At 41.2% G+C, this 14526-nt stretch overlaps 1 protein-coding gene across 1 annotated transcript in view; it reads right to left on the bottom strand.

Moving 5' to 3' along the window:
• im:7136021 (uncharacterized) overlaps positions 1-13503 on the bottom strand; it is a 50716-nt gene extending 37213 nt beyond the window's left edge. Inside the window, exons 1-3 of the mRNA XM_063046699.1 lie at positions 12535-13503; positions 5257-5472; positions 3184-3403 (exon numbers count right to left, since the gene is read on the bottom strand). Coding sequence (XP_062902769.1) covers positions 3184-3403; positions 5257-5472; positions 12535-13216 — 1118 coding nt within the window. The 5' untranslated portion in view covers positions 13217-13503. The remainder of the gene's footprint in view (positions 1-3183; positions 3404-5256; positions 5473-12534) is intronic.
• Positions 13504-14526: the final 1023 nt, after the last annotated feature.

Here is a 14526-nt window from a genome sequence, read left to right as displayed (position 1 = left end):
TCTGCAAATTTTGCACTTTTGCCACTAGTGCATCCAGATGTTTAGAAGCAAAGTTGTCAAGGCAGATCCATCTTGATTACTGTCTTTTACAGTGCACAACCAAGCTTACATATTTATCATGCCCAACAATATTCTCCCATTCTTTAACTTAAAAACTGAGAATAAAATATGCAATCACATCCTTTGTGATTTCTTCTGCTCTTCTGGGTCACATGCACTCTGTTGTCAGTTAAAGCCCGAAATTGCTTTGTTATTATGTCCGTTAGATGTGGATTGTTAGAAATTACAATTTCCTTTAGAAATGACATCTCCACTAAGCCGAACAAAATTCCTTGATTCAGCAACCTATATCCGCTGCAAGAAATTGTGAGGGTTAAAATAATGCAGTTTATTATTTATTTGGTGGAACTATGAAAAATTCAAAACTTTTCATTTGTGTAGTTAAACAAACACTTAATAAAATACTTCCAAAAAAACAAGATAAATCTCATTCTACAAACATTGTAGGTGAATTTACTCCCAATAATTTACTCACAGGCATAAAAATAATGGAGACTTTCTGGTCTAGCAAATTTGCCCTAGATTCATCATGCCAAAAACATCAAGAGACTCTAGTCACAAAGATTTGGGGAGTAGAAAGGACTGAAAGCAGGACTTAAGGGAGAAAAATACTTGAATGGTTCTTTTCCACTTGCAGGTGATCAAATTTATTTTGTTACAGTAAGCCTCAAATTCAAAGTCAAATATGCATTTAGATGAAAATATAACTAAATAATGTGAAACTAATAATAAAATACATCATTAAAAATGCAAAGAAAGCCGCAGTGGGTTTATATTAATGCCCCAAGGATCTTATCAAATTCTTTAATGATTACATTAAAAAACAGATGCCACAGATACTTTTACACTTGAGGTGTCAGAGTTTGGAGTTCATTTCTGGCATCCTCTGTAAGAAAATTTGTACATTCTTCCCTTGTGCATGTGGGTTTCCTCTGAGTTCTCCAATTTCCTCACACCGTCCAAAGACGTACTGATTAGTAGGCTAACTGGTCATTGCAAAATGTCCTGTGATTTGGCTAGGGTGAAATCGGTGGCTTGCTGGGAGACTCGGCCCGGTGACCACAAGGGTCCGTTATGCACTTTATTTCTTAATATAATAAATAAAACAAATTTCCGTACAAGAAAACTCAGGGGGCAAGGGATTAAGGTAATTATTAGAAGGATGAGAGTTAAAAAGTTGTAACGAGCACATCTACAGGTCGTCGTTGTCGTGGCTATCCCTCAAGGTCGAGGATGATGGTCTTCGTTCTGTTGATCTACTTATGGGCTCTCAAGTGGCTTATGAGTCCAATCTTGGCTTTGAAAGTTCTTCCGCATTCAGGACAGGTAGTTCCAGATGGCAGATCAGGCTTTGGTTGTTGCTGCCTCTCTTTCCATTTTCTTCTCTTTTCTTCTAATTCTGCACATCTGTTGGCTTCGAAAGTTGCTGTTCCTTCTCAGATGATGGCTTGCCAGAGTTTCCTGTCCTTGGCATTGGTTTCCCAATTGTTGATGTCGATGTTACATTTCTTCATGTTGGCTTTTAAGACGTCTTTGAATCTCTTCTGGTATCCGCCTCTTTTACGTTTGCCTTCTTTAAGCTGGGAGTAGAAGATTTGTTTCAGCAGACGTTCGACTTTCATCCGAACAACATGAACGCTCCATCTTAGTTGGTTCTTGATGACGTAGGCTTCAATGTTTGTTGTTTTTGCTTCATTTAGCACACTGATATTGGTTCTTCTATCTTCCCAGCTGATATTTAAGGTGTTTCAAAGACAGCGTTGCTGGAACTTTCCAAGTGCCTTCAGATGTCGTCGGTATGTTGTCCAGGTTTCTGATGCATACAGGAGCGCTGGGATTACCACTGCTTTGTACACGAACATTTTGGTGTCTGTTCCGATGTCACAATCATGAAAGACTCTTGATCGGAGATGTCCAAAAGCTGTTCCAGCGCATTTAAGACGATGTTGGATCTCGTCATTAAGGTCAACATTGGAGGAGAGGTGACTTCCAAGATACGAAAAGTGGTCCACGTTTTCCAGGGTTGTTTCGCCAAGTTGAAATGATGGTTCTATCCGATTTGTCTCAATTGGTGACGGTTGATAGACTTCTCAATTTTGCCCATCTCAAATCCAAAACAAAGACATCCACGAGTTCCCTCATCGAGTTCCAATACACAGATGACAACAGTGTTGCAGCTCTTTCAGAAAACCACCTACGACAGATCCTGACTGCCTTCAACCGTGCATACACGGAACTTGGACTTAACATCAATTCCAAGAAGACTCAGATCATCTATCTACTGATATAGAGTTGGGAAGTGCTAAAAGTCGGGGGAAGATCTTTGTAAACCTGCTCTGACATAGTGGCCTTTTTCAAGACATAAATATTTTTTATAATTCCACAAAAACTTGAAGATGATTTCTGGAGGATTGACTGGCTGCCAATATTACTGTTTGCACTTGTTTTGCACTATTATATCCACATTCTTGTGTTTGTAGCAAGAGACTTTTTTGTAACCCGCTCTCTGTGGTTTGGCTTTTCAAACAACGGTAATGATTAAGAGTATGTTCTGCCTTTTTCCCGCAAAAATCAGGAAACAAGCAGTCAGGTATCTAAAATTTCATATACACTCATATATACTGTACCTGTGTAAGTCAGTCTTCAAGTAGCCCATTTACAGGGCACCAAATCGACATCGTAGTAGTAGTAGTGGTAGTAAGTATCCCCAGCTAAACAATAACAATGTTTAAAAGTACAGCACCTTTGGAAAGTTAACCTAAGCATTGTTGAGGATTATATCTAGTCTCCATGTACCATGCCACGAGGTAGAAAAGTTGTGATTGCACCATTCTTACAGAAATGCATAAAATGTGTAACCTTGCACCTGTGTTCTGCCCCAACCCGACTTGGAAATATAACTAAATAATTACATTACTGGAGCTACTTCCCATCAACACTATCGGAGTATCTTCTCCATAAGAACTGCAGTGATTCAAAGTGGCGTCCCACTACCAACTCCTCAAGGGCAATCAGCATTAGGAAATAGACGCTGGCCATGCCAGTAATACTCGGATCCCAAAAATAATTTTTTTAAAAGGCCTTGCATTTTGCATCAATTAATACAGATATATTGTAATTTACCTCAGGTCAAGGGTCTGCAAGTAAGGAAAATGTCTGGGCAGTTGCTTTAACATTGTTTCAGTAATACCACTGCAGAGCATCAAGCCCAGATGTTTCAGAGATTTTCCTGAAGAATCAGAAAGAAGCTGCACATCGGCATTTGAAAGCCTTACATTTACCAAATCAATTCTTCTGAGGTTCGAAGGCAAAATGTTCACAAATTCAGCAAAAGGTCCGTTCCCTGGCAATTTAACATAGAAATGAAATACGGATGAATCTTCTTTCAAAGTTGCACTTCTCACATATATCATGAAAAGTTAATAGCCAAAGAATGATTGCTTAACTATAATGCCTTTATCACTCTTATATGTTATTACTTAAGGGCCGGCTGGTGTGAGGAGTGGCGTGCCACACAGTCTCGCTCTCTCTCTCGCGCTCCGCGCCTTGTAAAAGCCATGAAAAAGACATCATCACGGACGCACGCACGGACATGCAAACTCACACGCACAGACTCGCACGCACACAGGAACACGCCCAAAAAATTATTATTTAATAAAATACTGGAATGCTTAATATTTCACAGATATTCTTGTTCAGAAAAATTATGAATATCCCACAAGGAAGTTAACTACTGTTGAAATCAGATCACTTGGTAACATTTAAAAGGCTCTAGGTTCAAGCATAACACCAGGATTTAGAAGTTAAGTCAAGTGCAGTCCACTATTGTTGGCTGGGATTTCAAATGCCAAGGCCCCATCTACTAGAACTTCCATCTCAAAATTTCATGGTCACTCCATTAGTCTTCATGTGTTGGTGAAGTACCTTTCTTCCTTTGCAACCTCCATTTAAGAAGCCATATAAGGTGATTATTAAATATTTCAAATTACACTGTTCAAATTACCATGATTGTTCTCGTAAAATTTTTCTACAGAAGCAACTACTATACTTTGCCCAAGGGTGACCTGCAGGCTAGCAGCAGGAAGGAGCACCTTACACTTCCTTTGGTAGACTTATTCTACCCTGCCATCCTGACAGAAATATTACCAAAAAATGTCACACCAATCTGTTTAGGCATGAAATGGCTCAGAATGCAATCTAATGGCAGATTTTAAACTCAAGAGGGAAGTAGCGAGACAGCCTTTGAAAGGGAATCATGACAGCTGAAGAGAAGGCAGTCAATGATAAAGCAATTGACATTAAAGATGCTGAGGAGACCAGAAATGATGGAGTCCAGGTATCTTGGTGGGCTGAAGGACTGGAAAAGCTGAAAATAAAAGAGGCACAGCAGTATAGGGGGATTTAAAAACAAGGAAGGCTGTTTTAAACTCTTGCTGTGGATCAAATGGAAGGGAATAAGGTTAGCAAGCAGAAAGAAAGATGACAAATCAGACAGTGTGAATCAGGCAAAGGAATATTGGCTGATCTCAACTTCATTGAAAATTGCCGGTTAGTCAGGACTCTTGGATGTGGTTACTGAGGAGCGAAACGTCATCATAAAATAAAAAGGGTGCAAGGAAACATTGCTGAGGGAAATACAGAGAGTAAAGATGCAAGACAAATGTTGTTCAGACTACGACTGGATAGCTAAAGATGAAACCCCGATATTTCTGCAAAATCTACTCCGTTCAAGCATACCTTAACTTCTATCTTTGTTTCCCAATAAAGTTATTACTCAAAATACAACCATCCTTCCCAGTCCTTTGAGATCAAAGTATGCAGATCCAATAAACAATTGAGCTAACGACTCACTGCTGGACCTAGTTGGATCATGTAGAGTACTATTGATTCCACATCCTACCTCCCAAAGCTGCTCACAATTCCTGCAACAAACAGAAAATACTGTTTCTTCACTCTAATGTAAAGCTAACTTAACAACTAGACTTTGTGACCTTTACCTCCAATGACAGTGACAAGAGTATTGTGGTCTTTGTCAACAAAATGAACCTCTCTGTCTGTTCCCATCCTTCATTCTAGTGCGCTGGGCCAAACCTCTCTCCTTCACTTAGCTGCAAACTGACAGTTCTTAAACAGATTCCTTACAAAAAAAAATGAAACTGCTACATTAGTCAAATACATATGCAAAAAAATACTTACAGGACAGTTCTAATTCAGTAATATTTGGCAGGCTCTCCAGCATACTATGTAGAAAATTGGTGTTCCGTGAAACACAGGACTTGGTAAGGCTCACAGAAAGGCTCTTTACATTCGAAAGTTGCTCGAGAGCTTTCCTGGACAGTGGACCATTTGCGCTGTGCAAAAGGCTCAGCTTCTCCAATTGAAGCTGTGAAATGCAGTTTGACTCCAAACCATCTGGAAGAACAAATATTTAACTTTTGCAATCACCATTACTATATTGTTTTCAAAATTATATTAAACTGTTAGATTCCCACAGCAATTTTCACAATATCCTATACTCTCAGTGGCCACTTTATTACATACCTCCTGTACCTAATAAAGTGGCCAATGAGTGTATATTCATGGTCTTCTGCTGCTGTAGCCCATCCACTTCAAGGTTCGACATGTTGTGCGTTCAGAGATGCTTTTCTGCATATCACTGCTGTAACATGTGGTTATTTGAGTTACTGTCACCTTTCTGTCAGCATGAACCAGTCTGGCTAATCTCCACTAACCTCTCTCATTAACAAGGTGCTTTCACCCATAAGACTGCCATTCACTGGATACTTCTTCTACTATTCTCTTTTTTTTTGGCGTGTGCGTGCGTGATTGTGCGTCTGTGTGTGTGCGTCCGTGCGTGGGTGTGTGATGTTGGTGGGACTATGTCTTTTTCATGCCTTTACAAGGCGCGGAGCGAGTGAGAGAGAGACTGTGTGACGCACCACTCCTCACACAGACATTTCACAGTATTTTTCCCTTTATTTTACGAGGTCGAGTTGCAATCTTGACACTCAACCTGGCACGGATGGAAAGCGTACTCAGGAGCGGCCCCGACTGGGTTCGAACCCCAGAACCTCCGTTCCAGAGTCCGGCGCTGATGTCATTGCGCCACCACCCGGCCCTTTTCTACTATTCTCAATACACTCTAGAAACTGCTGTGTGTGAAAATCCCAGGAGATCAGCAGTTTCTGAAATACTCAAACCACCCTGTCTGGCATCAACGGTCAAAGTCACTTAGATCACATTTCTTTCCCATTCTGATGTTTGGTCTGAACAACAGCTAAACTTCTTGACCATGTCTGCGTGCCTTTATGCATTGAGCTGCTGCCACATGATTGGCTGGCTAAATATTTGCTTGAATACCTAACAAAGTAGCCACTGAATGGACATGCCTCAACAGTTGATTTATATTAGTGGTCCCCAACCACCGGGCCACGGACCAGTACTGGGCCGCAAAGCATGTGCCACCGGGCCGCGAGGAAACGATATGATTTGGCGATATGAAACGATATGAGTCAGCTGCACCTTTCCTCATTCCCTGTCATGCCCACTGTTGAACTTTAATGCATGCAAGGTCATTACGCACGCGAGGTCATCAGTGACCCAAGACGCAAACGACCGACCCAAGACGTGCAAAGGAATGGGTCCGTGACCCATTTGTGAATGTCCCTGGTGAATCATCCATGTCAGCGCGGGAAAAAGATCAACTCCTCGAGCTTGCAAATGATGACGGGCTGAAAAGTATGTTTGACATAACATCTCTGCCGGCATTCTGGATCAAAGTCAAGGCTGAATATCCTGAGAAAGCCACGGAAGCACTGAAAACGTTGCTTCTATTTCCAACATCATATCGCTGCGAAGCAGAGTTTTCTATAATAAATGCAATGAAAACTACAAACCTCATTTCCAGAAAAGTTGGGATATTTTCCAAAATGCAATGAAAGCAAAAATCTGGATATGTTAATTCAAGTGAATCTTTATTTAACTGACAAAAGTACAAAGAAAAGATTTTCAATAGTTTTACTGACCAACTTAATTGTATTTTGTAAACATACACAAATTTAGAACTTGATGGCTGCAACACACTCAACAAAAGTTGGGACAGAGTTAAAATAAGATTGAAAAGTGCACAGAATATTCAAGTAACATCGGTTTGGAAGACTCCACATTAAACAGGTTAATTGGTAGCAGGTGAGGTATCATGACTGGGTATAAAAGTAGCGTCCATCAAAGGCTCAGTCTTTGCAAGCAAGGATGGGTCGTGGCTCACCCCTTTGTGCCAAAATTCGTGAGAGAATTGTTAGTCAGTTCAAAAGGAACATTTCTCAATGCAAGATTGCAGAGAATTTAGATCTTTCAACGTCTACAGTACATAATATTGCGAAAAGATTCAGAGAATTCAAAGACATCTCAGTGCGTAAAGGGCAAGGTCGGAAACCGCTGTTGAATGCGCGTGATCTTCAAGCCCTCAGGCGGCACTGCCAAAGAAACCGTCATGCTACTGTGACAATTATAGCCACCTGGGCTCGGGAGTACTTCGGAAAACCATTGTCACTCAACACAGTCCGTCGCTGCATCCAGAAATGCAACTTGAAACTGTATTACGCAAGGAGGAAGTCATACATCAACTCTATGCAGAAACGCCAGCGAGTTCTCTGGGCCCAAGCTCATCTCAGATGGACTGAAAGTCTGTGGAACCGTGTGCTGTGGTCAGATGAGTCCAGATTTCAGCTAGTTTTTGGAAAAAACGGGCGTCAAGTTCTCCGTGCCAAAGATGAAAACGACCATCCAGATTGTTATCAGCGAAAGGTGCAAAAGCCAGCATCTGTGATGGTATGGGGGTGCATCAGTGAGTTGCATGTACGTGAAGGTACCATTGACTCTGAGGCATATATTAGGATTTTAGAGAGACATATGTGGCCATAAGGCGACGTCTCTTCCCAGTACGTCCATGCTTATTTCAGCTGGACAATGCCAGACCGCATTCTGCACGGGCTACAACAGCGTGGCTTTGTAGACACAGAGTGCGTGTGCTTGACTGGCCTGCTGCCAGTCCAGATCTATCTCCTATTGAAAATGTATAACGCATCATGAAGAGGAGAATCAGACAACGGAGATCACGGACTGTTGAGCAGCTGAAGTCTTATATCAAGCAAGAGTGGACAAAATTTCCAGTTGCAAATCAACTACAATTAGTATCCTCAGTTTCAAAACGATTAAAAGGTGTTATTAGAAGGAAAAGTGATGTAACACAATGGTAAACATGCCTCTGTCCCAACTTTTGTTGAGTGTGCTGCAGCCATCAAATTCTAAATTTGTGTATGTTTACAAAATACAATTAAGTTGGTCAGTAAAACTATTGAAAATCTTTTCTTTGTACTTTTGTCAGTTAAATAAAGGTTCACGTGAATTAACATATCACAGATTTTTGTTTTTATTGCATTTTGGAAAATATCCCAACTTTTCTGGAAATGGGGTTTGTAAATTGTGGGACAGACTGGACATAAGGAACCCACTTCGAGTATCGTAGTCTCCTATCACCCCTTGATGGGACCGTCTTGTTGCGAGAAAATAAGCCCAGGGCTCCCACTGATTCAGCGACATTGGTGTGTTGCAATGATATTATATGTTCATACAAGGAAAATATGCGCTGTGTGTTTAATATCCAAACGTTACTTAAAATGTTATGATGCTATTGACTTATAAGTGACTTATAATTCAGTGGTCCCCAACCTCTGGGCCGCGAAGAATGCAGTGGTACAGTGGTGGCCGCGATGCACCCAGCACGTCTTTAAGAAAAAAGCCGAAATAAACAAGCTAATTAATTAGGTGCCGCCTGGCACTTAAACGTCGGACCAGATCAGAGGCAATTGCCCAATGCATCACCTCATTTGGACTGACATTTACGTGCCGGGCAGCACCTAATCAATTAGCTTGTTTATTTCGGCTTTTTTCTTAAAGATGTGCTGGGTGCGTTCCGGCCACCGCTGTACCCCTGCATTCTTTGCAGCCCGGTGGTTTGGGACCACTGTTATAATTGACTTATCACTATATTCATGCGAGGAAAATATGCGCTCTGTGTTTAATGTTAAATTCATCAGATAAACCCCTTTAGAAACGAAATTGAGTGTACGAGCCACTTATAAGTGACTTATACTTGACTTACCACCTATATTCCAGTCGTGATTAACACCGCGCCGCCCCCCCCCTCAACCCAGTCAGCCGGTCCACAAGAATATTGTCAATGTTAAACTGGTCCCCGGTGCAAAAAAGGTTGGGGACCTGATTTATATCATTCGGCTGTTACTGTGCAAATGTATTAACTTCACCTGTACATTGAATACCAACACATCAGTGTAAACAGACACATCCTACTACACTTGGAGTATCGTCAGCAGTTTTTCTAACAAAGGACGTGCTGGCACATGAGAGGGTCCAGAGGAGGCTCATGAGAATGATCCCGGGAATGAAAGGGTTAATGCCTGAGGAGCTCTGAGCCTGTAGTCACTGGAGTTTAGAAGAATGGGGAGGGGGGCGGGGGGGGGGAAGAATCTCATTGAAACCTACCAAATATTGAAAGGTCTAGATAAAGTGGACATGCAGAGGATGTTTCCTAGAGTGGGCGAGTCTAGGACAAGAGGGCAGCCTCAAAGTACAAGGACATGAAAAAAGAGCAATTTCTTCAGTCAGAGGGTGATGAATCTGTGAAATTCATTGCCATAGGTGGCTGCGGAGGCCAAATCAATGGGTATATTTAAAGTTGAGGTTCACAGGTTCTTAATTAGTAAGGGTGCTAAAGGTTACAGGAGGAAGGCAAGAGAATAGGGTTGAGAGGGATAATAAATTAGCCATGACTGAATGGCAGAGCTGAATGGTCTTTGCTGGAGATGCTTTATCACTGTACTGATACATAAGAATGGAACCTAGGAGTTCCCATTGGAGGAGCATAGCGTGGTTAACAAATTCAATAATAACTGTGGCAAGGATAACGATTAATAATGTACTATGACCAAAATCTCAGTTCAGTAATTGTGAGTTGTTAAGAACATTGTGATGCCAGATAAAGGTTAGAAACCTGTTTAGGGAAATGTTTTTAGTTGCTAGCCAGTATGGACAATAGAATATGATCCAGTTTAGCCAAGGGGCACCACGGGAGCTTGGTGGTTAGCACATTCCAGAGTTCAACACCAACACCACCTGTAAAGAGTCTGTAGTCCTCCCCATGGAATACATGGGTTTTCTCTGGGTGCTCTGGTGTCCGCCCACATTCAAAGACATACCAGGTAGATTAATTGGTCATTGCAAATTGTCCCGTGATTAGGTGAGAGTTAATCAGGTTTGTCGGGGGTTGCTGGGGCGGTGTGGCTCAAAGGGTTGGAAGGGCCTACTCTGCGCACTAACTACTCTGTAATATACCTACTCTGTACTGTAACTACTCTGTAATATACCTACTCTGCACTGTAACTACTCTGTAATACACCTACTCTGCACTGTAACTACTCTGTAATACACCTACTCTGCACTGTAACTACTCTGTAATACACCTACTCTGCACTGTACCTACACTGTAATACACCTACTCTGCACTCTACCTACTCTGCACTGTAACTACACTGTAATACACCTACTCTGCACTCTACCTACTCTGTAATACACCTACTCTGCACTCTACCTACTCTGTAATATACCTACTCTGCACTGTACCTACTCTGTAATATACCTACTCTGTAATATACCTACTCTGCACTGTAACTACTCTGTAATACACCTACTCTGCACTCTACCTACTCTGTAATACACCTACTCTGCACTCTACCTACTCTGTAATATACCTACTCTGCACTGTACCTACTCTGTAATATAGCTACTCTGTAATATACCTACTCTGCACTGTAACTACTCTGTAATACACCTACTCTGCACTCTACCTACTCTGCACTCTACCTACTCTGTAATATACCTACTCTGCACTGTATCTACTCTGTAATATACCTACTCTGCGCACTAACTACTCTGTAATATACCTACTCTGTAATATACCTACTCTGTACTGTAACTACTCTGTAATACACCTACTCTGCGCTGTAACTACTCTGTAATATAGCTACTCTGTAATATACCTACTCTGCACTGTAACTACTCTGTAATATACCTACTCTGCACTGTAACTACTCTGTAATACACCTACTCTGCACTGTAACTACTCTGTAATACACCTACTCTGCACTCTACCTACTCTGTAATACACCTACTCTGCACACCTACTCCGCACTCTACCTACTCTGCACTGTAACTACACTGTAATACACCTACTCTGCACTCTACCTACTCTGTAATACACCTACTCTGCACTCTACCTACTCTGTAATATACCTACTCTGCACTCTACCTACTCTGTAATATACCTACTCTGCACTCTACCTACTCTGCACTGTAACTACACTGTAATACACCTACTCTGCACTCTACCTACTCTGTAATACACCTACTCTGCACTCTACCTACTCTGTAATATACCTACTCTGTACTGTAACTACTCTGTAATACACCTACTCTGCACTGTACCTACTCTGTAATATACCTACTCTGCACTGTACCTACTCTGCACTGTACCTACTCTGTAATATACCTACTCTGCACACCTACTCCGCACTCTACCTACTCTGCACTGTAACTACACTGTAATACACCTACTCTGCACTCTACCTACTCTGTAATACACCTACTCTGCACTCTACCTACTCTGTAATATACCTACTCTGCACTGTACCTACTCTGTAATATAGCTACTCTGTAATATACCTACTCTGCACTGTAACTACTCTGTAATACACCTACTCTGCACTCTACATACTCTGTAATACACCTACTCTGCACTCTACCTACTCTGTAATATACCTACTCTGCACTGTATCTACTCTGTAATATACCTACTCTGCACTGTAACTACTCTGTAATATACCTACTCTGCACTGTACCTACTCTGTGCTCTACCTACTCTGGAACGTATCACTAAGTAAAGGAAAATCTGCTGATATTTAAATAGTTGTGATTGAAAGAGCCAACTTAATGAAGATTTTAAAAGATAGATTGTCTGAAAGATACAGGTTTAAACACATTACTAACTCTATTTCTGTCATTCTACATGGACTGATAAAGAGTTGTAATTTACTGTCATTCTATTTTGCTTCCTTAGTCTGCAAACATAATCCTTCATGTTTATATTTATAAATGGAAAAAACGTTCCTTGGTTCTAATTTTCAAAACGTTTTTATTGCTGTTCATATAGAAGATTGCTTAAGGAGGTGGGGAATTATCATCTAGATTTATTTTTCCCAGTTGGTCTGTGTTTTTAAGTGGGTGAAATCCGTAATGTGATGCATGACACCTCACGTCTATAGATGGCATACTTGAGAAATAACTGGTGTTTTTCATAGTTTATACGATTATCAGAATTATCTGTGCTCTTTTTCATACCTGCCTCTTCGGGGGTCTTCCATTCTGGTGCTGTAAAGCACAATGACAAGTTTTCCCATGTGTCCACTGAACTCAATGATAGCTCTCTCAGTTTTGGCAACCGGAACAAAATATACTGAATGGCTGACAAAGAAGGGCCCTTCTGCCTCGCGTGAAGTGTCAAAGACTGCAACTTTTTTAATTCTGCGAGGAGGCACAGAGACCTGCTGTGGCCAGACACCAAAGAACATAAAACCAAGGTTGTCAATTGTTTGAAGTTTACCACCTCCCTTAGCAGCTCCTGGTCTAGCATTAATGAACCATCATTCAGCTGCAGTGTGTGTAAGTTTGCCAAGGGTCTCAGAGCGCGCAGTCTTTCCACGTTCACTTTCACATCCATAGAAACAGCAGCCAGGTTCGGAATCAAATTCACCATCTTCTGCAATTGCTTCGGAGTTGCTTCCCTGATCAGCAGAGATCTTATTCTCCTTTTTCGAAGTGTAGTCCAAAAACATGAGTTGCAGTTTTGTAAGCTTTTTAAGACAATTGTTCTGTTCAGCCACAAAGTAGGGTGGTCAATCAATCGTTGCAAATATTTGCAGGCTGCACGAACATTAGCCTTTTCTTCAAATGTAAGATATCTGAATACTTCCAACAATATATCCTGAGGTAGGTTTAACCATTGTTGATCTATTTTTGCCATATTTGTAAAGTCTTAACTCTGTATCTAATTTTTCTCTGTGAGGAGTGAGATACCCACTACAAGTCTTTACTTCAGTGCTTGATATTAACTCTTCAGTGTATTACTGGTAATATTCAGTACATTTTACGTTTAGGTTTCTATTTAGTAGCAAGTGTACTATATTCCCTAGCAAATTTTGTCAAAAAAACATCGTTGTTGATTTCATACTTTTTTGGCATATTCAAATTTGTTTGTCTTGTAGCAACTTAGAGACTTTCTGGAAACATAAAGATGAAAACTTTTTTAGATTATCATCTCTTTCCCAATGAAGATGTACCAACTCCTTGAGGATTATCAGCCCACTGTTAAAAGAAAAAAAATTCAATCAAAATTGATTAATCCATATCATCACAAAGCACCTTGAACAAATTAATTTGTTTTCCTTTCTAACCTGATCTTATTCCATTGTTCACAAGCCAACTATCAGCCTGGATGTTTATAGATAAAATGTAGAACTTAATTAAACTGACTTCATTTCTTACATATTTCACACAGGAGGTGTAAAAATTTTTACGTTACGTCTCCATCTAAATGTGCAATGTGCAATTATAATAAATAGAACAGTCAATGCGATGTGGAGTACACTCAAATCAGCACAAGTTCATCAGTCTGATGGCCTGGTGGAAGAAGCTGTCCCGGAGCCTGTTGGTCCTGGCTTTTATGCTGTGGTACCATTTCCCGGATGGTGGCAGCTGGAATAGATTGTGGTTGAGATGGTTTGGGTCCCCAGTGATTCTACGGGCCCTTTTTCCACACCTGTTCTTGTAAATGTCCTGAATCATGTGTCACGCAGGTGAGAAACTGCTAGAAAGTTCAGCAGTCTAATGAACAAGGAGGCATTTAGAAGAGAGAGAGAATAGGGCGCGAGCTGAGGCACGAGCTGGGAAGTCACCATGGTAACGGCTCAGAGCGGTTGAACTAACGGACGCTGGAATTTTGGTTGGATTATAAAAATGTTGATCCTTCGGTATGATAACGGCAGAGGAGACACGACACGAGAGAACTGCGGAAGCTACTCGAAAAACCACTGGTGGAGTTTAAGACCACCACGAGGGTGGAGGCGACAGACCGATTAATTTTGACCCATGATTACCAGTGCAGGTAAGAGCTTGCCTGTGGGGGTCTGCTGGTGGTGAACTCGTGCCGTGGGTTAGTAGACCGTTCCCTAGAAGGGGCTCTGTCCATCTGTGTCTGTGTGGGGGTCACACGAAGTGACTCTGAAGACTTCGGAAGCAAGAACAGCTAAAGCTGCCAACTTGAACATCAACTCA

The sequence above is a fragment of the Mobula hypostoma genome, chromosome 1 (assembly GCF_963921235.1).
Source record: "Mobula hypostoma chromosome 1, sMobHyp1.1, whole genome shotgun sequence".
Taxonomy (NCBI): Eukaryota; Metazoa; Chordata; class Chondrichthyes; order Myliobatiformes; family Myliobatidae; genus Mobula; species Mobula hypostoma.
Note: the sequence above shows the minus strand (reverse complement) of the source record. Positions and strands in the feature narration are given on the sequence as shown.